Source organism: Notamacropus eugenii, chromosome 4 (assembly GCF_028372415.1).
Source record: "Notamacropus eugenii isolate mMacEug1 chromosome 4, mMacEug1.pri_v2, whole genome shotgun sequence".
NCBI lineage: Eukaryota > Metazoa > Chordata > Mammalia > Diprotodontia > Macropodidae > Notamacropus > Notamacropus eugenii.
The window spans coordinates 186,193,328-186,221,291 of record NC_092875.1 but is presented as its reverse complement, the minus strand read 5'-3'; the positions used below and the strand labels follow the sequence as shown (position 1 = coordinate 186,221,291).

General features: G+C 40.6%; 1 protein-coding gene across 1 annotated transcript; it reads right to left on the bottom strand.

Moving 5' to 3' along the window:
* On the bottom strand, positions 1-27,892 carry CD83 (CD83 molecule). The gene is made up of 5 exons (XM_072603888.1): positions 27,617-27,892; positions 27,308-27,426; positions 4,981-5,212; positions 3,106-3,212; positions 1-1,521 (listed from the first exon to the last, which is right to left on the bottom strand). Exons 1-5 carry the CDS (start codon positions 27,648-27,650, stop codon positions 1,381-1,383), a joined length of 633 nt encoding a protein of 210 aa, XP_072459989.1. The 5' UTR covers positions 27,651-27,892; the 3' UTR covers positions 1-1,380.
* Positions 27,893-27,964: the final 72 nt, after the last annotated feature.

Here is a 27,964-nt window from a genome sequence, read left to right as displayed (position 1 = left end):
TTCCATTCGATTAAAATAAATTTTATTAAAATCCTACTATATTCCAGGCACTGTGCTAAGTCCTAGGGATACAAAGACAAACCGGGAAGGAGGAAGTGGAAGGGGGACGGGGCGGGGGGGGGGATACAGGTACAAAGATAATATGAATATATTAAGTAACATATATAGCACTGAGCCATTTTCCATCTCTCTCTCTCTCTCCCCCTCCCTCCCTCCCCCCCATTCTCTCTTTCCCTCTCTGTCTCTCTCCATCTCCCCTCCCTCTTTCTCCCCTTTTCCCCAATTCTTTTCAGGAGAGTCTTCTGATGCAGAGCCCTCACACTTAATAACATAAATGTCGCATCAGGAAACTAGGAAGTAAAACTACCCCAACTTGGCATCCTTATCACTCTTGTACATTGGCATAGGTAGTGTTTTTAGCTCTGAAGAATTTCTTCATGACCTCAGGTAAAACAGCAGAGAAGAGAGCCAAGTTTTGGCACAAGACACAGTAATTGGCACAGGCTCCATGGGAGATTTGTGATTCTAGCCTGGAAATTCTCTTAAGTCAGCTACCAAGAGGTGTGTGTGTCTCTGTGTGCGTCTCTGTGTGTCTGTATGTATTCCCTATAGGACATGTGTTCTTTTAACATGGCATCTTTCTTCACATTTTCCTTGCAAATGCCTTTCCTTGATGAAAAGGCATTGCTGAGAACTAGTTCATTGACCTGTTACTTCAATGTACACATAGCACAAATAATGGCAGGGCCTTCAAGTCACGGTGTTATTTGCTAGCTATTTCCCACCATCTCATAGCAGGACCTGTCAGTCTTCCCCAATACAGGAAACATCTGTGCTGGTGTAGCAGAATTCAAGCAGCTTCCAAGAGATCCCTCTGAAATATGGGAAGGTAGCTGTCTGCCCCTAGGGAATCAAGTCTCTGAATCCCAAGCAAGAGCGAATCTCATACATTCATTTTTCATGAAAGCGTTTTTCACCAATATTGAAAGTAGCTGCCATGTGACTGAGAGAATTCTTTAGGCCAGTATACACCTTCTCCAAAAGGCATTTTCACATGGTTGACCAATGAGCAGAGTACACAGCTGAATGGGAATCCTTAAGGAGATACTGGTAGCAGGGATCATCCTGAGAGATGATGCTTCCATATTTCCAAAGCTCTGCATCAGAGGCTCAAAATTATATGAACAATGGGTTGGTCCATTCTAAGGCATGTTCTAGATGGGCATTGTGGACCCATTTTCAGTCATCTCAAGAATGGTGATCCTAGTGATGCCACCCCCTTCACAGGGGCACAGAGCGTCTTTGTTCTTTTGGCTGACCAAGGAACCATGAACAGTTGTGAATTCTTGGTGTTCTAAAAACAGCCCATGGAAGGAAAGCTCAGACCAAGTCTATCTTCTGAACTATTGTTGGACCCATCTGGTGAACGCTTTTCTTATTTTGGAAGGGGATGTAGAGAAAAGTTTGTTCCTTGCCTTGTTTGTTGATATCTGGAAATATGTTCTGTAGTCTTGCAAATTTCTTTAAAAAAAAAAAAAGGAGAGAGAATAAATAAAAAGAGTAATCGAAATCAGAAATGAAAATAGTATAGTTAGCAATAGAATTAAAATGTTCATTCATGATGGTGGCTAGATAACTCCTTCCTGGGAAGGAAAATCACCATGTGATCCAAGAGGAAAAGACTTATGTATTCAATTAATAGTTTCAACAGACATGCACTGAGCCTGTGGCAAATATGTGATTGGGGGATGAAGGGGTTATAGAGGCCTTTCCTTCATGCTTCCAGTGGACTATGTGTGCTAGCTCAGCTGTTGGGCACTTTGAGAATGACAAAGTCCCCTACTGGCCACCAAGCAGGAAAACCCAATGCCCATGGCCAGTAGGGGAATTGTTTCATCATTTTAAAGCTCAAATCTTTCAGTGCTGAGTGACATAAAACCTGCCAGAAGCAGTAAAGGGCTTTATCAGTCCCCCAAAATGCCAAATCCATGAGTTTACACATGTGGTCTTTAGGGAGCAAGACAACTGTTGTGTAATCTCTCAGTTATATAAAGCTCATTAAGACCTGGTCCTTCTCCCCACTGCTGTCCTCCTTTTGAACGGTCAAAACTGGCATCATGAGCTTTTTTAGATTATGTCCCTCTTAAAATTCATTTTCTGAATAATAGTCATAGAAGGGAATACACACACATACACATATACACACATGCATGCCACATGCAAAATAGTGAAGACACTGCTCTCTTCTCATGTGCCGCCTTTCTTGTAGAAGGATTTATCTTTTTGTGTGTTTTTGCATTGTTTCCCCCTTGCTAGATTTCAGGCTCCTGGGGGTTCAGAAAGACTGACTGCATCTCACATGCTGCTTTTTCTCCCCAACAATGGTTGGAAAATAGTAGGCATCCAACAAATGTTTGGTCCTTTGAATAAGACAGACTTTCCTAGAGCTTTGTGACTGTGATTACCCAGGATTAGTAATTACTAATGGAATTACAAAGTATTCTGAATTTATTCAATAATCTTTGGCTTTGTTTTAAAGCATAATCAAACGCACAATTTCATTTTATCATCACAATAATATCTGAGCTAAGATGTTCCTGAAATTATTTTCAAACTCCATGTACTTCAAAGTGTACTGTATTCAGAGTGGAAATAGCAACACACCATTTCTAGTGCTTCTTAGAGAAGAGAGATGCAGCACAGTGTGGGGTATAGGGGGCCAGCTTTGGTGTCAGGAAGACTTGGGGTAAAGTCCTGCCTTTGATGGGTACTGACTGGGTGGTCCCTCAGTGCTCCAGGCAGTTCACTAGGGATATTAGGAATGAATCTTCTTTCTTCATTGGTGAAAAGGGTTTTCACACCTGGAATTCTCTACATCAGTGCAATCACAGGTCCAGGGACAGACAATCAGCTCAATTTAACACGTTCCCCCAACAACTTTTTTGCCCATGCTGTTAAGCCAGAGTTAAATGAATATCTCCCAAATTACTTTTTGGGGTTTCAAAATTTTTTTTCTTAAAGTCAGTCAAGTCAGTGACTTGATTTTCATCAGCACTTAATAAATGTTTGCTGAAAGGAATTGAACTTGTTAAAGAAGACACTTACACAAGTGAAAACGATGAGAAATACGTAAAACATTGCCAGAAACAACAGGAGGAGAATTTCAGTTTGGTATTTCTGTAACTTGTCACGGTTGGGCTCCATGGTACAGCCTAAAATGAAAAGTATAAAGTGTCTGTTCAGGATTTTGTTTTTTTACATTCAGTAAGTGGGCTATTACTATCTCAAATACAGTGTTCCCAATCTAAAAAGGAATTTACTTCTCTCCCATTTCTGTTCCTGCCTTTACGTTGGCACCATGATCTTTGACTACACATGTAGAAATAAAGAAGAGACTAATGGCTATAGAGAAGATGGGCAGTGTGTTCTAAAAAGCGCTATAGAACCTGGGTTTATATCCTGGATCTGCTACTTTCTGCCTTTGGGATGATATACTGTTTCTGCCTTTGTAAAGTTGTACCCTTTGTTCAAATACCAAGTCTGCTATTTCTAGCTATAGGCAAGGATTGAGTCATCTCTGGGTTTTTGGTATCATGGTTAGACTAAATGACCTCCAAGTCCCTTCCAGCATTAACATTGTTATATTCACTCATCCCATTGGGGAGGAACCTGATATCTGACAGTTGATTAGTTGGATAGTTAAATGAGCAAGGAATAGTTAAAGCATTGTTGCTGTTCAGTCCTGTCTGACTCTTTGTGACCTCATTTGGGGTTTACTTGGCAGGTATGTTGGAGTGCTTTGCCATTTCCTTCTCCAGCCCATTTTACAGATGAGGAAACTCAGGCAAACAGGGTTAAGTGACTTGCTCAGGGTGACATAGCTGGTATCTGAGGCCATGTCCTCCTAACTCTAAACCCTCTGCTCTATCCATTGAGCCTCTAGCTGCTCTGCAATTAAAGCACTAAGAGCTTGTTATCTAATGAGGAAGCTTTCTAGATCATCAAGAGTGACCTTAAACTTGTTTCTAGAGCTCTCAGCTAAAATCCTGGGCTGCATGTTGAGGGAAGGGAGCAGGGGAAAAAATATCATTCCCTTTATGGGTTAGAGATGGTGGAATAAATTGGCCCAGGAAAACATTAACTTGGTTAGAATGAAGATCAACAAGGAGCAGAACTGGACTAGAAAATATGTCTTAACTCCCAGACCAGTGTTTCCTTTTATTTTTTCTCACATGGATATTTTTATTCTATATCCACTCTGACTGAATCATCCTCATACTAACTGGTAAACTATAATCACTTGAATTTAATTTAGTTAATTGAAATTCCAATCTCAGATACACGTTGGTTGTGTGACCTCGCTGCTCTAGGCAACTCTTAAAGATTATATATCCAAGAAGATGCTCTTTGTTATTGGTAAAGAGATTTCCTCACCAGAACCTGCCAATACAATGAAATAACAGTTTTGGTTTAAAAAAAATTAATGATTTATTGTTGGGAGAATTAAGTGCTTAGTTGGGGATTTCCCATGAATAAAGCTGGGGAGTTGCCATCGTCATACCCAATAAAGCAATACAGTATAATGGGAAGAACACTTAAGTCAGATGAAAAGCGTTCAAATACTGTTACTTAGTACACATGGGACCTTGGGCACATAAGAATATAGATTTAAAGCTGGAAAGGGTCTTGGGAGATTAGATGATTATAGAAGTCTCGTCTAGCTCTAAATTTATATGATTTGATAAGCTCATTTTAAGTTAGGAAAATCATCTCCAAACATTTCCTTTACTTAATCTGACTAAAATCAGTATATCTTGTGAAGGGAAAATTCCTTGATACCTTATCCTTGGACCATAACTATGTCTTTTCTTTGGATTCAGCTACTATAGCCTAGTTAGTACAAAGTAGAATGTTGCTCTTGCCGCGGTTTCACAGTAAGTGTTGATTATGGCAAATATAACAATTTGCAATGTCACATACCTGCCACTTTCAGTTCAACTGTGGCACTTGGGCTGTTTTCTTCTCCTGCTGCCCATAAGGTACATCTGTAAGTCCCAACATGCTGGCAGGTAATGTTCTTGATCATTAAGGAACACTTCTCAGAAGGACAGACTTCTGATGAGCTATTTGTCTCTTTCTGGTCAGGAACTTGTTCACTAAGGCTTAGGTTCATCCCCAGCATCTTGGTCAGCTCTCCACTTTGTTCATTAATCTGTAAAAAGAATCACAGACTCACTGAATTTCAGATCTGGATATGACCTTAGGATTCATTTAGTTTACCCCCCTCATTTAATAAATGAGGAATATTACAGGAGGGAGGTGATTTGCATCTGGCCAATGATTCAGCCTGGTCAGGGTTTTGTCCAGGCCAAATATCAGTGCTCTATCTTCTACCTTATAATAGCACTGCATTTTATAGACCAAGAGCTGCAAACCCTGAACCCAGATATCAAAGTTGTATGTATAAACTGTTCGAAGAAGCAATATTAATCCTGTTTTAAAGAAAACAGTGGATCTAAGAAGGATAAAATATCTACGTTGGGACAAGAAAATTGCTGAGGCCTGGACAAATTTGGGTTGCTGACATTCAATGTTTGTAATGCATGACACATAATTTCTTGATTTACCACAACAGTGCACAAATTCAAGATGATGAGAAAAACTGCCAATTCAATTGTAAAATAAAAGACTTTTCCAGGTTCTTGATTTCTTACGGGTGGTCCTTATACTGCTATGAACTGAAAATCTGGGCCCATCAGCAAAAGTATCATAAAGGGCCCTAGGCCCATTGCTTACCAAAAAATAAAAAGCTCTTCAGAGAGAAGCTCCCTTCCTTTCCTGGAGGACCCTTCAATTTAGAGGCCTCTTGGATAAGGTTAATGCAATATTAGCTCATCTTTCTATAGCTTATGAAAGTATGCAAAGCATCTTCCTTGCAACTCCTCCTTTTAAATAGAAGAGTATTATTCATTCCATTTGAAACTGATGCTTTGACCATGATCATACAGCTAGTTTGAGGCCACATTCAAGCCCGGGTCTCCTGACTGTGTATCCAACACATTATTCACACTAAAACACATTACCTCCTTATGTGTCAGGGGTGGGGAACCCACAGCCTGGAGGCCATTTGCAGGTTCCCCACCCCAGTACTAGATACCAAAGAGTCAGACACAACTGAAAATTAAATAAACAAAAAACATAGTACATGTACTTGTAATTCAGTCAGTCCCAAACCTCTATGTGCAGGTTTCTAAAAGGTACAGAAAAGAGACACATAATCCCAAGCACTAAAGCTTAAATACTAGGTTGAAGGATGCCACTATAGACTTGTTCTACTATCAGACAAATTTACAAAGAAGTGAAGGGCTTTCGTTACTTCCTCATCTCCCTTCTTTTTCCCTGAGGAGCTGCTTTTACTCCCAATCTTCAGGGTTTTCCCTCCTGCCCACCCCACAGTCTCTCAGCCCTGTTAAATCTAGCTCAGCTAGGTATCAGAAAGATGCTCAAAACTAAATTTACATAAAGGTGTAAATTGTAAATGACTTATTGAAAGACTTAACATGTTACCCCTTTTAAGGGTATTCTCATTTTGACAAGGGACAATCCTATTGCATATTCATCCCCAAAAGAATGAATCTCTAATGGTAGAATTTCAGGCATTAGTGATTTGCAAGGAGGGAAATCACTAGGTTCCATCACTAGGTGGCAGCCTACTCCACCTGTATAGGTATCAGATCGATCACATTCACTGTATTTCAGGAGTATAATTTAAATATATTTTATTCTTCCTAAAATATCACTCTGTATATATCACTCCCTGATCAAACACTTTCAAGAATTTCTTATTGCCAATAGACTAAAAGCACAACGTCCTTGATGTGGCTTTCCAGGCCCTCCATGGTATTTTTTAATCTATCTTCCACTGCCCCTAGAGATGAACTATCTAACTGATGTATTTGTCCTCTCCCCATGGACCCCATGAGCAGTCTTAAATCTTGGTCTCTGTTGGTATGGTTCCACCCACCTAAAATGCCCCAAGTCCCAGCCAGCCTTCAAGGTCCAGTTTGAACCCAACTCCTTTGTGGTCTTCCCTGACTTTCCTGAGTCCCTTGACCCCAGGGATATATCCCTCTTTTGAGTTCTCTTTGCCTAGCACTGCCTCACTTAAATCCATTCACACAGGAGTCAAGGCATTACCTCCATGATGTCATTGGTCCTTTTCCAAAAAAGAAGGACGAATGGTGACAACAGAGACAACCGTGATGATGACAGCCTAGCACAAAGGACCCCGGAGTGCTAGAGCTAGAAGGGATTTCAGAGATGATCTTGTTGCAATTTCTAATCTTACAGAGGAGGAAACTGATTCCCAGAGGAATGAAACTATTTGCTGAAAGCTACAGAGGTAGGACTAGAACACAGGTCTTCTTATTCTAGGTCCTATGCTCCACCATATTTCTTCTACTCGTTTGGCACTTACCATATGCCACCATCTATCTTTACTTTTTAATAGATATGTTCTTTCTTCCTTTACTCACTCAACAGACATTAAGTACCTATACACAGCAATTTATTTTAGACACTGAGGCAGGTATAAAGTAACTAAGATATAGCCCCCACCTTCATGGAGCTTAAAATCTAGTGAGACATTAAGATATAGATAGATAGATAGATAGATAGATAGATAGATAGATAGATAGATAGATAGATAGATAGATGGATGGATGGATGGATGGATGGATGGATGGATGGATGGATAGATAGATAGATAGATAGATAGATAGATAGATAGATAGATAGATGGATAGATAGATAGATAGATGGATATAATACTTTTTGTTCACTCATATCTAGTTCTTTGTGACCCCAAATGGGATTTATTTTCTTGGCAAAGATACTGGAGGGGTTTTCCATTTCTGTCTCCAGCTCATTTTACAGATGAGGAAACTGAGGCCAACAGGGTTAAGTGACTTGCCCAGAGTCACACAGCTAGTAAGTGTCTGAGGCCACATTTGAACTCAGGTCTTCCTAACTCCAGGTCCAGCACTCTACCCACTGCGACACCTAACTAGAGTCCCATGAGATCAGAGGAGAAAGACATTCTTTTCACCCAAAAGTATTGGGAAAGCTTTCATGAAAGAGATGACCTTTGAGCTAGATCTTTGAGAATGGATGGAAGGTCAACAACAATAATAAATCCTAGCTCTCCAATTAGATGATTGATAAGAATAAAACTAATTCAGTATTGAAGAAAGAGATGACATATGTCTTTGCAAGTTGAGCAAGTAACACAGTGCCCTATACAAAATAGGTTTTTTAATAAATGTTTGCTACTGGCAATAATGATGTTAGCATGGATTCACTCTTTTCTCCTTACATAGATGATACTTATTTTCTCTGAATAAAATGTAATGTTTCCTTTCAGATAGCTATCCATCCATTCATCAGGTACTCATTTATTATTCATAGAATCACAGAATTTTAGTGCATAGAAGAGACCTCCAATAAGACATTAGAGATTCATATAGAGTGCTTAGGGAAAATGTCTTTTGGAAAATGGTAGATCCACACCAAATGAGCCAATTAAACACACAGGTCATCACTAGAGAATGAATATAAGAGCCAGCTCATAAAGGTCCTAAAGGGTCTCTTTTCACAACTATCCATAAAGTCATAAAGTGTGTCATGAACTCTGCCAGAGGGAGAAGAAAAATAAGAATGGAACCTTCTTTTTAGGTCTGTTATCAGTCAATTCCCTCATTTTTTATGTCCCACTATACAAGTATAAAGAGAGTTATCCTCCCAAAACACAGTACCAATGACAGATCAGATCAAAGGTCTGGACTGAATTTAGGCAAACAACTCAATCACAAAATGTTGGGCTGGAGGGGGATCTTGAAGGTCATTTAGTCCAAGCCTTTCATCTTATTTTCTTTTTACAAGCTTTAATTATCTCTCTATTCCACTTCCCCACTTTCCACAAATGACCTATAAAAAGAAAAACAGCCCTTATTACAGATATGCATAGTTTAGCAAAACAAATTCCCACATTGGCCATGACCAAAAATGTAAGTCACATTCTGCATCATCTCTCTGGTAGGAGCCTGGCTGCATATGCTTTAGCTTAAGTGCTCTGGTTGATTCCAGTGCCTCCATTTTACAAACCAGTAAACTGAGGCTCTCAGAACTGAAATGACTATAGTCAACTAGCTTAAGTATCAGAAGCAGGATTTGAATCTTCATCTTCTGACTCCAAGGCCAGTGGTATTTCAATTACTAAAACATAACTTTTCTGTGATAGATTTTTCCTTCGCTGACTTGACTGGTCAGTTTTTAACTAAACTGGAGGGCTCCTTTCCAACTGTTACAGTTTCTAGTTTTCATCTTCCTTTACAATAAGAGGTTAGGATACACCATTCACCATTTCACCCCTAACCCTATCACCAGTGTGGATTTTTTTTATTTGAAAAAGTTGTCACCACCTGATCCTCCATTGATTTCACATAATTTTTAAGCTTTCTAAATGTGAATTCTGCAAATGGTAAGGCAAATTAACAGTTGTAGACAGACCCTCCAACAGGGCAATGCTTGGACTGCTGGGGATGCAGCAGTGACCAAGTAGGAAGTGCTGACATTTATGGCAAATTATACTCAGTTTGTGCCTGCAGCCAAAAAGCTTTTCATGAATGCAGACATGATCAATGAAATGATTTTGCTGCTACCCTCTTTGTTCTAAAATCCAAGTTCAGTCTTTTTACTTTATAGAGAAGTCTAGTCTATAAAGAGAACTCTCTCCCACCCCTTTGCTTTTAAGAAAAATAATAAATACTGAGGCACACAGACAGGAAATTGAGGGAACAACTTGTGAGGTCCTCATGATACCTCCCCTGGAGAAGAAAACACAGTTTCTTTCCATTACTATTACTCCTTTATTAATCTGGGAGTTTACCAGATCAGTGGAAAGACCGAGTTTCCATCCCTCCATCCCATTCAGTTCTGTTTGGTAGTCATTCTCCATGAGACTAGAGTGACCTCTGGTGGCAGCCTGAGCATGCCTTCCTAAAGATTCAATTGGAGCCCTATCCTCCACAAAAGTCTTTCCTAGAACTAGTCTATGAGAAGGAATTCATTTTCTTGGCCATCTTTTAAGTGTTGAAGGATTCCTTCCTAAATAATTATGAGAGCCCTGCTGGAGAAAGGTAAAGCACATGTGGTCTAACAGATATTAGGAAGGGGAGGAAGGTCAATTAAGCATGCAGATTAAAGCAAAGACAGAAGTCAGCTTCTTAAACACCTATCTGGTTTAGCACAAACTCGAGCTTTTCAAATCTAATTAAAACACAAAATGCTGCCTCATCATGTGCCCCGGCCCTGCCTCCTCCAACCCTCCCTCTTCCACCCTGCCCCCCCAGCATCTTGGCAGACACATGCTTACACTTGCTAGACAGGGCATTTAACAGGTCAGACTCCAGGGATAATCCAGTGCTAATTCATGCCAAGTCTCCTCCAGGTGATGCTACAACTGTTCAGCTGCTGCCAGTTTAACTAATTAATTCTGCCCAGGCACTGCAGGTATTAGTGCAAGAGACAATGGGCAGCTACAGTCCCCACACTGGGGCAACATCCTGCTTCTCCTCTCTTAATTAACCTTAAAATGTGTTCAGCCTAGATTTGTTTCCACTGACTTTCAATGGGACTATATTTCGACAGAAACTGCTGCATTTGAAATGACAAAAACTTGGATGAATGACAGGAACTTCCAGGTTATCTACACCTGGTTTTCTGCTGAGGGGCGGGGAGGGGTGTTCAGGGTGGGAGTGGATGGCTCCTGTCCACCTATCTCTCTAATTCCCAACTGTTCATCTGGAATTCAGAAGAACATCCCACTGGAGGCGGCAAAAATATAAACTACTGAGTCCATTTACATAAAAATGGCTTCATTATCATGCTGGCTGCTGGGAATTACTGAAGCCAGAATCTTGCCCATGATCTGGGACCTGCGGGCTGTGTCCTTCTGCCTAGCTTCACGAGATAACTCATTTTTTAAAATTCAGCAACATCAACGAAAGTTGGTTTGTTTTTATGGTCAAATTTCCGTGGACCATTGGCAAAGTCTTCCCAATGCCACTGGCCATTTTTAATGACAGATGGAAAGGATGAAAGGAAAGGAAGGGAATTCAAAGCAATACAATCAATTCAAAGCAACAACAGTTTAATAGCTGCCTACTATGTACAAAGGTCCTGCCCAGGAGAAAGGGAAGTATCAAACAGAAGGGCCTAGAGAAGTGGAAGGAGCTCTGCATTTAAGTTAGAGGACTGGAATTCAAATCCTTGGCCTTGGCATTTACTGACCTGGGTCAACTTGGCCTCACTTATCTCATCTGCATAATGAGGCTGTTGGACCACATGGTGTCTTAGGTCCCTTTTATTTCAAAATCCCATGTTTCCCTTACCTCTTCCTCTCTTCAACCCAAAGCCCTACAACTGGAAGAATCCTAATTTGGTGCCAACAAAGAATAGTATCATAAGTCTAGTCAAACAATAGATTTGAACAGACCACCAGTTATTATTTGTGGATAGTTCCATGTTTCCAGAGTTTGGGGCCCCTGGTCCTTGATATTCCAGGGAGTTGAAATCAGAATCAAGTAGGGCTAAGTTGGCAATGAAACAGCTTGCCCTAGTTGTTTGAGGGACACCAAATGGCATGACATTTAAATATCATGCTCAGAGTACAGAGGTCAGTGGAAGGAACTGCTTTTCCAGTGGAAATGCCCTCTTAAAGTTGCACCCTCTCTCTCCTATTTTGCCTGCTATGTCAGTCAAATTACAGACATAGAGAGTTGGGGTGGAAAGTAATTATTTTGTCAAACTTTTCCCCCTTATATTTTAATCTGGTTTGTGGTGGGTGGATACACTGGAGAGTTGTGTGGATTTGGCTATTAGTTTGACACCTTTGAGGTATCTTCCAGCACTAAATTTATGTTTTCAGGATCTTCAACATTTCAATTTATGCTCCTAAGCAGATTCTTCTTTTAGCCATCACAACTGTTCTCTTCTTGTGGCTAACTCCCTCTGGGGAAAAAAAACCCATAAAGATGGTTGTATTTTTTATATTAATGGTTGTGTGGCACACATGGGAAATTTCATAGGGAAGAATTTTGAACAGGGACTTAAGAGGTGGTATGCTAAGTACTACTATAAGCACTGTTCACCTAAGCTGATTGACAATTCAAGGATTTCAAGAACAGTTGGGGGAAAAAACAAAATGAGAGAGAAGAAATCTCCATTTTGTGAATTTCTTATTAACCTGGAAACTGGACAAACAGATCAACTATGGACAAGATCAAATGGCTTTTATGCACGTATCAACATATGTATGTATCTAACAAAAGCAAAAACTCATTGATGCATTCACAGCAAAAGAAAAGCTGTTGATGAGAAAAGCTTCGAAGCACATTTCAAGCAGCTAATTTTTTAAAAGCTAGACCACAACTTGGACACCAATCACTCAAAACAGTCCAATTCTTCTTGATATTATTTACTTATGCTATGTCCTCTCCATAGTAGCTTTCAGTCAGCAGTTTCACTCCTCAACTGAACTACAATAGATCAAAGAGATGAGACATGAATGACTTCTCTTTTGACTGCTTCTGAGGCCACTAATTTGACTAGCAGGGCAGGCATCTTCTTTTAGGGCAGGCATTTGAACTAAACCAGAGCATGAACCAACGACTTGAATAATCCACACTGCATGCCAAACCAGAGTCCACAGATGTATTCCTCTTTCTTTTTAATTGAATTGTAAACCACACAAAAGAATTTTCAAATAAAAGAAAAACTCATTAGAAACATCTATTTCATGAATATTGGAAAACTTTTAGCACCAAATCCCAACCACACCAACATTTCATCTCATTCTAGTCCCTCACTGGGAGCAGTTTTTTCCCTTTCTATTTCTTCAAAGAACAGGAGTATATATGAATATGGATGTAAAACACAGTATGGCATAGTGATAGACAACCAGCCTTGTAGTCAGAAAGGCTTGGGTTCAAGTATTGCTTCTACACACACTTGCTATGTGTCTCTGGACAAGTCAGTTAATCTCTCAGTGCTAAGATCTTAGGTAGCACAGTGGATAGAGTGCTGGGCCTGGAGTCAGGAAGACTCATCTTCCTGAGTTCATATCTGATCTCAGACACTTACTAACTGTGTGACCCTAAGCAAGTCACTTAACCCTGCTTGCCTCTGTTCCTCATCCGTGAAATGAGCTGGAGAAGGAAATGGCCAACCACTGCATTATCTTTGCCAAGAAAACCCCAAATGGGGTCATGAAGAGTTGGACACGACTGAAATGACTGAACAACAAAAGGTAAGCTCCTAGGCTGTGGTACACTTGTAAAGCTAAGCCTGTGAGATCACAGATCAGGACAGAATGTATGTGTGTGTGTATGTGTTTCCCCTATATTTCATCTAATAATTTGGTAAAATATATTTAAACGCATGGAATTGGTATTAAATTAACCTAGTGCTTTCCAGTCTTATCAAATAGCTTTCTTTTATTGGATGCTTTGTGCACGAACCCTCATGTACCTTGGCTTCTAACTCAATTAAACTGCCAATATAATCCCCATTCATCATAAAAACAACTCTTTATTACATGCAAAATGGTTTGGCTCCCAGGCTGATGTCATAATGAGAGTAGAATGTATTAGCATTAACATGAGTTTCTTCTTTTTTTTTCTTCCAGAGGATAGTTTTATTAGAAAAATGGTTTTTTTCCTTGAAATATACTAGGTCTAATTGACAAGGTTAGATTTACAAGTGTTACCAGAATGACTCATCTTAATAGGTTTTAAATGACCAAGAAATTAAGCTGGGCCTTTCCACGGGGCCTTACACATAGTAGGTGTTAGTAAATCTTAAATTAAATTAAATCTTTAAATCTTATTCAGCAAGCACGAATCAGCATTTTCATCCTTGAGACTTTTCTGGTGCATATAATGTCTTCCTGATAAACTAGATTGCCATGCACAAAGTACTGCACTAAGCATTGTGGATACAAAGATGAACAGGAGGATGAGATGTGTACCCTGATGACTACTATAAAGTGGGAGATGGTTAACTTCATTTCTGGTTCAGTTGTTTTTCACTTGTGTCTCACTCTTTGTGACCCCATTTAAGGTTTTCTTAGCAAATATACTGCAGTGGTTTGCCATTTCTTTCTCCAGTTCATTTTACTGATGAGGAAACTGAGGCAAATAGGGTTAAGTAACTTGCCTAGGGTCACACAGCTAATCTGTGTCTGAGACAGGATTTGAACTTGGATCTTCCTGACTCCAGGTCCAGCACCCTACCCACTGCTGCCTGCTTAACTGCCAAAGAGAGATCAAAGAGGCTGCCATGGAAGTTTTAAGGAGGGAAGGAACACTTCTATCTGGGGGCAGAAAGTGGATAGGGAAGGATCCTTGAATGAGCCAGCACCCAAAATGAGCATTGCAAGAAAACCAGTGTTTAATAAGCAGACACAGGGAGGGAGTCCATGTTAGGTCAAAAAGTATGGACAAATGCAGGGAGGTAGAGAATAGCATGGTGAACGGTTCAGCTTAATGAGAAGAAAATTTATATGAAAGGGTTTTGTTCAGTCATTTTTAAATTGTGTCAGACTCTTCATGAACCGATTTGGGGTTTTCTTGGCAAAGATCCTAGAGTGGTTTGCCATTTCCTTCTCCAGCTCATTTTACAGATAAGGAAACTAAGGCAAACAGGGTTAAGTGACTTGCCCAGGGTCAAACAGTTTGTAAATGTCTGAGGACCTATTTGAACACAGGAAGATGAGTCTTCCTGACTCCAGGGCTAGCATTCTATCCACTGTGCCACTTAGCTGCCCATATGAAAATTTATAGTATGAAACAAGGAAAGAGACAAGTTTAAGGTAGATTTCAGATGTGGAATATTAAGCCGAGGCATTTTCTTTTTCTTTTTTCAGTAGGTAATAGGGAAACCCCTAGATATTTCAAGGATGGGAATGACCTGACTGAACCTGTGCATTAGGATGATTGCTTTATCAACCCCGTATAGCAAATAGAAGGAGGGAGGGTCATTAGGAGGCCATTATTCCAGGTGAGAGAAGATGCATATCTAAGATTGGAAAGATTGCAAAAGAAATGAAAAGAAAGGGAAAACAGCAGGAGCTTGTGACAGCGACAAGCTAGATGGGACTTGGATGAATGTATCAATGAAAAAACTGAAAATGAGATGAATTTTAGCTGGAAACAGTATATAAATTGAAGATTCCACTAATAGATGGCAGTCCTGGCCAAGGAAACTCCCTCTATCAAAGCAGAGTGACCCTTTCTGGGAAATTTATAAAAGTTTAGTAGAACAGTAGGAGGTAAAATGACCTTCCCAGAGTCACATCGCCAGTATGGTGGATCAGAGGCAGAATTTGAACCTTGGCTACTCTGGACTCCCAGGCTACTTCTAGTTCCACTATTCCACATTGACCCTTTATTCTCAAGTGAATTTTCAGATATCCAAACAATGGAAATGTTCTTAGTCCCTGGTGGCTGACAAAATAACTTGGTGGTCACCAATTAGTTTATATCGCCTTCACATACTGACCTAAATCAAATCTGGCTGTCTTCTTTGTCAGTCTTTGTTTTGATTCAGGACTTCCAGCTTCCAGCCAGCAAATAATCTATCCCAATAGTGCCCATGCGAGTGGCATCTGCCACTACCAGGACCAGTTCCAAATCATTATGAAATGCCTTTGCCTTTCCTGTTCCCTTTGAACCCACCACATTTTCCCAGTCTGCACCTACATTTGTTAGAACTTTCCAATCTTAGCCATCCCATAACTCACCTGGTTTATGAAGGAGAAGGGCAGGGATATCTGAAGATATCTGAAGAATTATCATGTCATAGAATATTTGGGAAAGACATCTGTGGTCTACAAAGGCCACCATGTTCCAGGTCCTCTACCCATCCATCCTGTGCTATAACCTGCACCACAGTGTTATCACCACCATGCCCAAGCTTCTCTTCAAGCACTGCTAGTATCAAAAAATAAGAGAAGCAACGTAGCGTAGTGGATGGGGCACTGGACTTGGGGCCAAGAAAATCTGGGTTTGCATCCTGCCTCACACAGACCTCACTGCACATCTCTGGGTCTCCTCTAAGGTCCTTTCCTCTACTAAATCTAAAACCCTAGCTCCCACTTATGTATCACTCAAGGTTTTCCAGACATTACACATAAATCACCTTATTTGATTTTTCACAACATCCCCATGAGGTAGGTGTTGCTATCATCACACCCATTTTACAGATGAATAAACTGAGGCTAAGAGGGATGAAATTATTTTCCCAAGGTCCCACAGCTATTTAGTGTCTAAGACAGGATTCAAACCTAGATCTTCCTGATGCCAAAGTGATCATGCTACCCACTATGCTACCATGCCCTTAAGAATGTATTTTTAGACCAAGTTCAGTTTGAGAAGAGTTGGCAGAATGCTTAAAAAAATCAGTCAGTCAATAAGTATTGATTAAGCTCCTACTATGTTCTGGGGATGGGGGTGGGCTAGGTGGTCCAGTAGATACAGTACCAGGCCTGGAGTCAGGAAAACTCATCTTCCTGAGTTCAGATTTGACCTCAGACACTTGCTAGTTGTATGTATGACCCTGGTCAAGTCACTTAACCCTGTATGGCCAGTTTCCTCATCTGTAAAATGAGCTGGAGAAGGAAACAGCAAACCACTCCAGTATCTTTGTCAAGAAAACCCCAAATGGGATCATGAAGTCAGATGTGACTGAAAAACAACTGAACAGCAGCATGTGCCAGGTAATGTGCTAAGCCCTGGGGATCCAGAGAAAGGCAAAAGATGGTCCCTGCCCTCAAGGACCTCACCAAAGGGTCACTGGGATATCCTTTCAGCTAAAGGAGCCATATGAGGGCTATGGCTCTGCTCCCTAGAACTGCCTGGAATCCTGCCCTTCCTACAGAGGACAGGCTGAGGCAAATGTGGGAAACTGGTTTTTCGTCACCAAGAGGAGCCTCTGAAACCTCTTGTCTTTTTATAGCTTTTCATCCAGGTCCTCAACCCAGGCCAGGCAGATCTGACACCGCTGTGCTTCCCTCTTTTGTCATGGAAAAAACTGTTTCTGTTCTATAACTGTCAACTGTTTTCTTCCTTCCTCCTACTCCTTAAGAGGCATGGACTGCTACAAACAGTAACAACAATGACGTTCAGAGGTGTCACTTCTATTTCTAACAATGTGGTCTCCATCCTGTGAGTCCTTTCCCAATGAAGGGACCCATCCACTGGGTAATGTCACTGGAGGACCTCAAAGGGAAAGTCTACAACCAACCAAGAATGGTAGGGACAGCTAGGTGGCACAGCGGATAGAGCACTAGGCCCTGAAATCAGAAAGACCTGAGTTCAAATACAGTCTCAGATACTTACCAGCTGTGTGACCCTGGGCGAGTCATTTAACCTTGATTGCCTACTCAGAATTATTCAATAATTTCTCATTTCTTAGAGAATAAAGACCAAACTTCCTAAGCTGGAACTCAACGTCTTTCATGATATGGTCCCAGTGTAAGATAGTGACACAAGAGTCAGAAGGTCAGGATATGAATCTCGGTTCCACTAATTACTAGCTATGTGACCTTGGGCAAGTTACTTCAATATTCTCAGCATAATTTTCCAAATGAAGGGAGAAGTTAGACATAGATGTTCTCTAAGGGTATTTCAGCCTTATAGTCTAATATTTCTCTCTATATTATTTCCTATGTAATAACATCCAAATAATAGATTTTTGAGCTCCTCAGTCTTGCTCTTCTCTCCAACAATGTGGATTACGATCTGTCTTATGCCGCCCATCCTGGGCGACTCTTATCCTTGCTGTTCAGTCATTTCATTTGTGTCTGACTCTTCATGACCTCATTTAGGGTTTTCTTGGCAAAGATATTGAAATGGTTTGCCATTTCCTTCTCCAGCTCATTTTACAGATGAGGAAACTGAGGCAAACAGATTAAATGACTTGCCCAGGGTCACACAGCTTGTAAGTGTCTGAGGTCAGATTTGAATTCAGGTCTACCTGAGTCTAGTAGCACTGCTCCACCTGGCTGCCCTATTCAGGATTGCCATAAGCTTATCACAGGGAGTCTCCCCATTAGGCTGGGAGCCTTCCTTGCTCTCCCCTGACACCAGAAGAAGATGAGTGGAACACTCAGACTATTTAACAGTTATTGCTAAGATTTGACTTCTCCAGGAAATGTCCACTTGCTGATCAAGTATGACAAGGATCTCATACTTAGAGTAATGATGACGATGATGATGATAGTTAGAATTTATATAGCACCTGTTATGTGCCAGGCACTGTACTACATACTCTACAAATATTAATTCACTGTTCCTTACAACAACTCTGAAAGGTAGGTACTATCATTCTCCTCATTTTTTCAGATGAAAAAACTAAGGCAAACAGAGGTTAGCCCAAGGTCACACAGCTAATTAAATACCTGAGACTGGATTTAAACTCAACTCCCAGCATTTAACACAGTGCTTGGCACATAGTAGGTACTTCCCTGTTTATTGATTGATTGCTTGACTCCAAGCTTAGAACACCACTTAGCTGCCTATGTATGAACAGTGCTAAGAGTACCAACGGGCAAATAAAAGTTGATAAATGGTCTTAAAGCTAGGACCCTTCACTCCTCCCTCCCTCCAAGGAGCAACATGGCATAGCAGAAATAGCACTAGTTTTGACATCAGACAGGTCTCTGACCCTTAACAAGCTGAATACTAGGACCCTTAACACTTCTGAACCCCAGTTTCTTCATCTATAAAATGAGTATAATATATTTGTACTACTAGCCTTACAAGGTTGTCATGGCAAAGTGCTTTAAATGCTTTGTTTGCTTATTTGTTTGAAGGGTTTTTTTTGATAGATTGTCTTTTAAAGCCTTTTATGATGTGAATTCTCCCTACCTTTCCAGTACACCTTACTCCTATCCACATAGTTTTCAATCCAGTGACACTGATCTCCTCACTGTAACTAGACAAAGACCCTCCATTTCTTGACTCCAAGCATTTTTCCTGACTACCTCCCATGCCCAGAAGTCTCTCTCCTCATCCTCTACCTCCTGGCTTCTTTCAAGTGTCATTGAAAGTCCTACTTTCTTCCAAAGCCTTTTCCAGTTCTTCTTAATCTTAGTACCTTCTTTTGCTATTATTTCAATTTGTCCCACATATCTCTTATTCAGATATAGTTGCTTACATGTCGTCTCCCCTAGACTCTGAGTTCCTTGAGACAGGGGTCTGGTTTGCTTTTCTTTGTATCCCCAATCATTCAAACAGTGCCTGACACATGGTAGGCATTTAATAAAGACAAGTTTTGACTTGAGGGGACAAGGTGTAGGGGAGACTGAGTACCTGGTGGTGGTAGGAAAGAGTAATTAATGAGATAATGTGGGAAGAACCTAAAGAATAATTTTTCCAACCTCACAATTTGGCCCAAGTGGTTCTAGCTACCCAGATTCTAGCAAGGCCTAACAGGTATCAGCTGCTGGCTCTAGGCTAAATGCACCTCTTGGTGGATCTGCAGATCACATCTGCCCAACCTCTCATCTCTCTCAGTGCATGCTGCCCTCCTCTGCCTCTTCTAACTTCTATGGCTTGTCACTTCAAGAGATAACATAGCCAGAAAATATGACTAGGATCCAGAAATGTTTAGATCATTTCATGACTGAGAGGTCCATAACAGACTAAGGAGGTTCAAATCTGTCTTTGCCCCTTGGCAAATAGTAGGCATTTGATATTGGTAGTGATCAGAATTTCACACACAAAATATTCTTTGATGCAACTGTCAGGGACAGAACGCTAGATTGGATGGACCATTGGGCTGACCCAGTTTGCTACTGCAGTAATAAAAATGTCAAGTCTGATTTTGCATGCCTAATTGTTTCCCCTTTTTCTCTTCTCTTATAATTCATCCAAAAAAGGTCACTTTTTCTGTGACGCATCCCTACTCAACTCTGTCCCTGACCAAAAGAGTGTTCCTAGATCCTCTTTCATTTTACCTCATCCTGACAGCTTCTCAGTAGACAAGACAGATTTCTTAGCTCTCAATCACTGCAGCACCAGCTGCTTACTTTAACAGATTACTTTGCTATTTGTGGCTAACATCAATTATAGCTATTCCTATAATAAGAAAAGCCGACACTAAATGGCAATGTCTGTGCTCTACACATATTGTCTCATTTGATTATTACAACTAACCTGTAACTCTTATCTTGTTTTTCCAGCCTAGGAGGTTGAGATCCATAGACTTGCCCAAGGTCACCGACATGAGGGCTCCTCTTACAGAGGCAAAGGTCTTTTAACTTGCAGGATCTCAGGATTAGGAGGGACTTTAGAACCCACTTAATCCAACCTAAACCTGGACAAGGATACCCTCCATAGACTACTTACTCTTAGAGGAGTCACTCAACCCTTTACTTCCATCCTAATTGTAAACAGCTGTAATTGTTAGGAATTTTATTTCCTTCCTTATACCAAGCTTCTCTTAATCTTTCATCCATTGTTCCTAATTCTGCACTCCAGAGCCTCCATTTCTCTTCTATTTGACAACTTCTCAAATGTTTAAATATTGTTGTCATGCCCTCCCCCCTTCCATCTTAAATCTAGTTGGCTGGTAACTCAATGGATAGAGGGCTGGGCCTGGAGTCAGGAAGACCTCATTCAGACATCTACTCCCCTGAGGGAATCACTTAATCATTTTTAGCCTCAGTTTCCCCAATTATAAAATGGGGATAATAATAGCACCTACCTTGCAGTGTTGTTGTAAGGATCAAATGAGATATTTCTATAATAATGCTACAAAAATTTTTCTTCCTTTCTGTTCCCTTTTGTCAGGTTTGTTGTTGTTCACTAGTTTATCAGTCACATCCAACTCTTCGTGACCACCTTTGGGGTTTTATTGGCAAAAACACTGGACTGGTTTGCCATTTCCTTCTCCAGCTCATTTTACAGATAAGGAAACTGAGGAAAACAAGGTTAAGTGACTTGCCCAGAGTCACATAGCTAGTAAATGTCTGAGGCTAGAATTGAACTCATGAAAATGAGTCTTCCTGACTCCAGGACTGGTGCTCTCTCCACTGTGTCACCTACCTGCCCTAGAGCTCTGGTAACCCAATCCAACTAAGTGAGATGGGACTCCAGTTGGTGAGGAGTCAGAAGTCTATTTGTAAATGATATGTATGCCTATGTTGACAACTACTGCTTATTCTCTGTCAATTTTTGAGTTAAAATGTTTTGTGTTGTCTTGCTGTTAGATTGTGAACTCCTTGAGGGCATGGACAATCTTTTGCCTTTCTTTGTATCCCCAATACTCAGCACAGTGAGTTCTACTGACTACTGACCACTATATGAGGACAGGCACTTCTGAGTTTTTCTCTTATCTCTTTCATTTTGCTCATTCATTCTTATTAATGCTGAGAAGGAACAGAGGATAGTAGCAGAGGCACATAAAGCCTGAGAAGAATTGAGGAGACAGAAGGAAATACAAGAGACCTTGGCTGATTCTCATCTGGGAGAAACCTAGTCCAGTGGGAGAAACAATGGAGTCAGAGCTTGTCAGCCTGAGAGCAATTTCACTACTGACTCATTACATTGGAAATATGTTGAAACTTCACTTTTTTATATCTCCAATAATATATGTGTATCTCCCATCAATAGAATAAAATGGCATCCCTCCTAGACTCACATGGATTCTGTAAAAACTAACTGGGCATGGTCTACAGAGAATTTTAAGCTCTTTGGCAAAATTATTTGATAAAAGCATAACTTGTACAGGCTTGATTTTTATCCCAGGTAAAATCAATGCCATTTGGACAGGGATTGTGTGTTGCACAAAACCCAGCTCGATGGAATTTGTAATTATGAGTAATTAGAGTGGTAATAATGATACAGAGAGCTTCTACAGGAATTTGCCCAGTATGCTTAACAATGGAAACCAGCTTCAGAGATGGCATCTGCCTAACCCACTTGCTCCAGAACCCACCTCAGTGCCATAGAAAGAAAAAAATGATTTTTTTTAAAAGCATGCTTTGAAAGATAAAATAAACTGGGATAACTAAACTGAAACAGATACCTTCTTAAAATTCTTCTTTTTGTGTCTTTCTTTCTGCTTTATTTGTACAATTTACAAGAAAGTGGTGGAAAAAATTACAAGGTGTTTTAATCTTCTATAAAGTAACATATTTCACCACAGGCCTTCCCTCCTTCCTTCTCCCTCCTCCTCTCCCCAAATACTGCTTTCTTCTCTGTAGCACAAATACAATCAATACAAACATATAATTATTGGGCTGGAAAATCACAAACATCTGCAGGATGTGCCCAAACCTGTTAGAAGTATTGACAAGTCTAATAAATATCACTTTAGCTATCTCTGATTGGTTTATTGCCATAGTGATAACTCCTTTGCATCCCAACACCCAATAGGTTGTTGTTGTTTTAATAAAACTCAAGTCTGATTTTAAATGGCTGGTTCCACAAACAACAGAGAAAGAGTAGAATGTTCAGTGGTGGTTGAAAATGGGGAAAGATGGAAGTCCTAAGATTTCCTGCAGAGTAAATAATGCAAGGAATATGTCTATAAATACAACCATCCACAGCTGTACGGTTAGAGCATCAGTTAAAGGCCCATAAGAGGCAAAGGTTAATGACTAAGGTTTACCACATCATTCCAAAGGACCTAACACAGAAAGATTGGACTTAACAGCAGCTGGAACTCTACAGTCTAAAAATTCATCCACTTAGTTCATGAAGTATTTTTTAATTACACCCTTGGGGATTTGTCTATTGCTTGTTGATTACCCTTTGGAGGGGGTGGTAGGTTCTCTTCACATCTACCCCTCTTTTAATGACTGTTTAATTCCATGTCTGTCTACCTCAGAGCTATTAGGCTGTTGCTGTTTTATTTCCACGGAGTGAGGGCGTGGGGGGTGTTCCTCCCTTAAGTAATTAAGGCAAAAATACAGAGGTATCAAGAATAAAGCTAACTGAGGGATCATGGAAAATAAAAACCATATTTGCCATACTTTCTATGACTAATGACTAAATGAGAAATAACTACTTCTATTTTTATAATGAGAGGTGACCTTACTGCGATGCTTTTCCCTAGTCATGGCAGCTAAGAAGTTTAGTGGACAGAGTTAAGGATTTGAAGTCAAGATGATCTGAATTTTAATCCTTCCTCAGATACCAGCTATATATATATATATATGTGTATATATATATATACACACACACATATGTATATATTGTGTGTGTATATATGTATGTATATACATGTATGTGTATATATATTGACTCATTTAATCTCTTCATCTGACAAAATGGGGATGATAGATAGTATCGTATCTACCTCCTGGAGTACTGTGAAGAACACATAAGATACCATACGTAACATTTTTTGCAAACCTGAAAGCACTATATAAGTGAAATTTATTATTAGACAAAATTTGGAATACTGTACTCAGTCCTAGGCACCACATTTATTAAATACTTTTGATGTGTCAGGCACCATGCTAAATGCTAAATCGCTACTAGCGATACAAAAAGGAAAAAAGAGACTCCCTGCCCCAGGAAGCTCATAATTTAATGGGGGTGATGATACAGAACCAAATATATACAAGGTAAGCCATATACAGGATTAATAGGAAATAACAGAAGGAAAGCCCTAGAACTAAGAGGGTTTGGGCAAAGCTTCCTGTAAAAGATGGAATTTTAGTTGGGACTCATGGAAGCCAGGGAGGTCCATAGTCAAAGCAGAGGAGGGAGAACATTCAAGGCAAGGGACAGCCAGAGAAAATGTCCAGAGCTGAGAGATGGAGTGCCTTGTTTGGGCACACCCAGGAGGCTACTGTCATTGGATTGAAGAGAACATGTTAAGGGAGGGAGTAAGGTGTAAGAAGACTGGAAAGGTAATAGGGCTTTGAATGCCAGAGAATTTTAAAGGGCACAGGGAACATCTGGGGGTTACTGAACAGAGGAATGACAAGAGCAGAACTAAACTTAAGGAAAATTAGATTAGTGACTGAATGGAGGCTGGACTGATACTGGTCAATCTGGAACACAGCCAGAAGTAGAGAGCTAGAATTGTGAAGGGATATACAGCCTTGCCATTTGAATACTGGCTGAGAGAACTCAGAATGTTTAGCCTCGGAAACACTCAATTCAATGTGTGTGTGTGTGTGTGTGTGTGTGTGTGTGTGTGTGTGTGTATTTACTTATATACATACATACATATATATATATGTAAATAACCTGAGATTGGAAAATGAAAAGCAACATTGCCCATGGGTTTATGAGGTTTATAATCTAATTTGGGGACAGGGGTAAGTAATATGCATAAATAATTACAAAGGAAGAAAGAATGTCTTAAGGACAAATCAAGATCCAGGAAAAAGGGTTAGTGAGGTGGCACGGTGGGTACAGCAATGGACCTAGAGTTCAAATCCAGTCTCAGATACTTACTAATTGTGTGACCCTGATTAAATCACTTAACCTCTCTCTGTCTGCTTCAGTTTCCTCAGATGGAAAATGAGGTTAATGGATAATGGGGCACCTACCTCCCAGAGCTGTTGTGAAGATAAAATGAGATATTTGTAACGTACTTAGCACAGTTCCTGGCACATAGTAGGCGTTTAATAAATGCTTGTTCCATTTCTAAAATAAATCTGAGAGGACAGAGACCACTTTCTAATGGAGGGAATGGGGGAAGTCTTCATGAAGGGAGTGATACCTGATCTAGGTCAAAAAAAGAAAATGTTTCAGCAGGTAACATATGGAGGGAGTGCAGTGTGGGCATTGGAAATATCACCTGTGCAAATGGGTAAATGAAAAAGTTGAGATTTTAATCTGGGCCCTGTCACTCCTAGTGCAATGCCCTTTCTATTACATTTGGTAGCTGTCTTCAAACATGTGAAAGGATAGCACATAAAAAAGACTTGAGAAACATCTGATGGACAAAACTTGAAACTATGGGTGGAAGTTACAGGAAGATTAATTTGATTGATCCTCCAAATTGTCAATTAGATTCTCTATTCCTGCCCTTTCTCACCCCCCATTTTTTTGGACTTTATCTTATATTTACTTATTTGTGTTTCCTTTCAATAAAACTTAAGTGCATTGAGGGCAGGGATTGTTTTCATTTTGGTCATTGTATCTCCAAGGGACTGGTACCGAGCAGGCACCTAATGAATGGTTGTTGAATTCCACTGAATTGAATATAAGGTTGAGGCTGGTAAGCAGTGGATAAGAGCTCTGGGCCTGGAATCAGGAAGATTTGAGTTCAAATCTTGCCTCAGACACTTAGTCATGTGACCTTGACGAATCACTTAATCTCTGCCTCAGTTTCCTCAATCATAAAATAGGGATAAAAACAGCATCTACCTCCCATAGTTGTTGTGAGGATCAAATGAGATAACATTTGTAAAGTGCTTAGCTCAGTGCATGGCACATAGAAGGCATTATGTACCTTCACCCCACTCCTCTCTATTAGAGTTGTCCAAAAATGGACTGAAATGCCTCATAAAGTAGTAAGTTCATCGTGACCTTCAGAAGTCTTTGGAAAAATCTAGATGACTTCATCTTGGGTATCTCTTGGCTGTCACAAACAGGAGTTTGTTTTTTAGGTGTAGCTGAAGCAGGTGATTTAAGGCCTCCCTTCTGTCAATCTTATCTAGAACTTTATTTGACGGTCTAGCACCCTCTCCACTTTATGCTTACATCAATTAAAAACCAGACATTGGCAGAAGACATACACCACCCCTTCAATTGGAGGATGCTAAAGAAATATCAGATACAGTCCCCTGCCCTTAGGAAACGCAGTTTAGTTAGGGAAACAAGTCTTATACACATAAAAAGAGAGTTAGCACCTTCCTCCTTTCATTGCAGAAATGGGGACCCCTCTATGGATGTATAATATTGTATACACCACCAGAACGGAAGATGTGCTATCTAGTTTCTTTCTCTTTGAAATCTTTATCACAAGGGATGGCTTAATGGGGGGAGGAAAGGATATACTCAGAAATTAACATGATTTTAAATTGAAGGCATCAAAAATTATAAAATGCTTTAAATAGAGAACTAGCAATATACGGATATATATGTATGTGTGTATATATAATATAAATCTATGTATGTGTATATATATACATATATGTATGTATATTTGTTTATAATAAGTGATGAATAAAAGGCACAGACACTAAGTTCTCTTATAGCAATCACTGTAATGTGGGTGGCAAACATTTTGCAGTTTTGCAGATGACTAATTCCTCTTAAGTTCCCACAGCAGTGACGGTCATAAAAAGAGAGACTCGGGCATAATGTTTCTTTTAGAATTGAACTGCTGCTGATACCTAATGCCAAAAATTAATTTGTATTTCATTTGGGGAATATAATCAGACAGCCTCTTAGAAAATGTTAGAGTTGGGTCAGACCTGGAGGAACATCTAATCAAACTCCTCCTTTTTCAGATAGGGAAAATTGGGCTTTTTCAAATACACCTGTACACCCATAGATAGAGGACATATGCTCAAAGATTCAATTTAACTGTTTCGGTCTGGTTGTCAGCCTTGATGGAGAATGGCTGGAGAAAATGGGTAATCCATAAAGTGAATAACTGAAAGTTGAGTTTGAGTGAATTGAAAAACAGTTTTCAAGTTCGTTTCTGTTCATTTTTCACATACACACATATACATACTTATATGTATGTGCATATGTATACACACACCCATGTGTACATATATACATACATATGTCCGGGGCATAATATTATAGGAATATGAAATTATTCCATATTTTCAAGTTCTAAATGGACCATTGTTTCTGACCTTAGGGACCTTTTGGTTTTGAGAAGAGTCATAAATACTTCTCAAGTTAATCCAGGTTAGAAGTAGGGGGAAAGAAGAGAAAGAAAGGATTCTGATTGCAGATTAGCGCTCAACCATGGGCTTTTACAGTTTGGGGACAACAGTACTGAAGAGTCAATCCTCGGGTGGTGTGTGGAAGGGTCCCTCTCCTTTTATCTGAGCCTGGAGGATTGACCGTGAGCCTTGGAGATTGAGGGGTGTGTTCGATGAGCTAGCGAGAAGCTACAGGATTACCTCTGTCCCCTTTGCTCTCACTAGATCGCTCTCTAAAAGGCATGAAACACCTCAGAAGCTAAGTTCTCCCTGTCCCCGCCCATTGACCCAACGCCGCCAAACGGGAGGTATTGCCCCTTCTCCAGTTTTCCTTACCTTATCCCAGAAGATCATCGTGTATGGGGTCTGAGGGCTCCAGGGGGCTGTACAGGTCAGGAGAGCATCCTCTGAACTAATCACCTCCACCACCTGAGTGGCCGACGCCAAACACCAGGCTGCAGGAGAGAGCCCGACACGAATGCGTGGTGAGCCAGCGTAGATGGATGAAGGAAAGATGGATGGGGAGCAGTGAGGAAAGGTGGAGAGAGGAGGATTACATGTGGTGGCGCCCCTCCCCACCCCTTCCCCACTCTCACCCCCAAGAACCCTAGGGACAGGAGCTCGGGGTCGGCTTCATGCACTTACCGCTGCTCAGGATGAGGAGCTGGAGGACGCACATGGCTTGGGGAGTGGGGCTGGCCAGGGCTGAGCGCAGAGACGCGGTGGAGTGTGTGTTCGAAGCTCTGCCTCCCAGGACGCCAAATCTCACAATCTGGCTGCTGCGCCCGCGGCCTCAGCCTTCTCTAGCCAGCGCTGGGGCTTCCCCGCTCTGTCGTCACGCTCTCGTCCCCCTGAGCTTTAGGGAATCTCCCCTGCATAGAAATGAAGGGGATTAGTCTCTCCCCTCCCCCAAGATATTGCGCCACTCCGGGGCATCCCCCACCTCCGCCCTCTCCTCAACTGCGTGGACAGCTCCACCCCCAGCTGTCCTTT

Excerpts from the sequence above, each read along its gene's own strand:
- CD83 (XM_072603888.1), bottom strand. The coding sequence starts at position 27,650 with ATGTGCGTCCTCCAGCTCCTCATCCTGAGCAGCG. Across the intron at positions 27,427-27,616 it reads GCTCCTCATCCTGAGCAGCG|CCTGGTGTTTGGCGTCGGCC; the intron begins GTAAGTGCATGA and ends TCTCTCCTGCAG. Across the intron at positions 5,213-27,307 it reads CGATGATCTTCTGGGATAAG|ATTAATGAACAAAGTGGAGA; the intron begins GTAAGGAAAACT and ends TTCTTTTTACAG.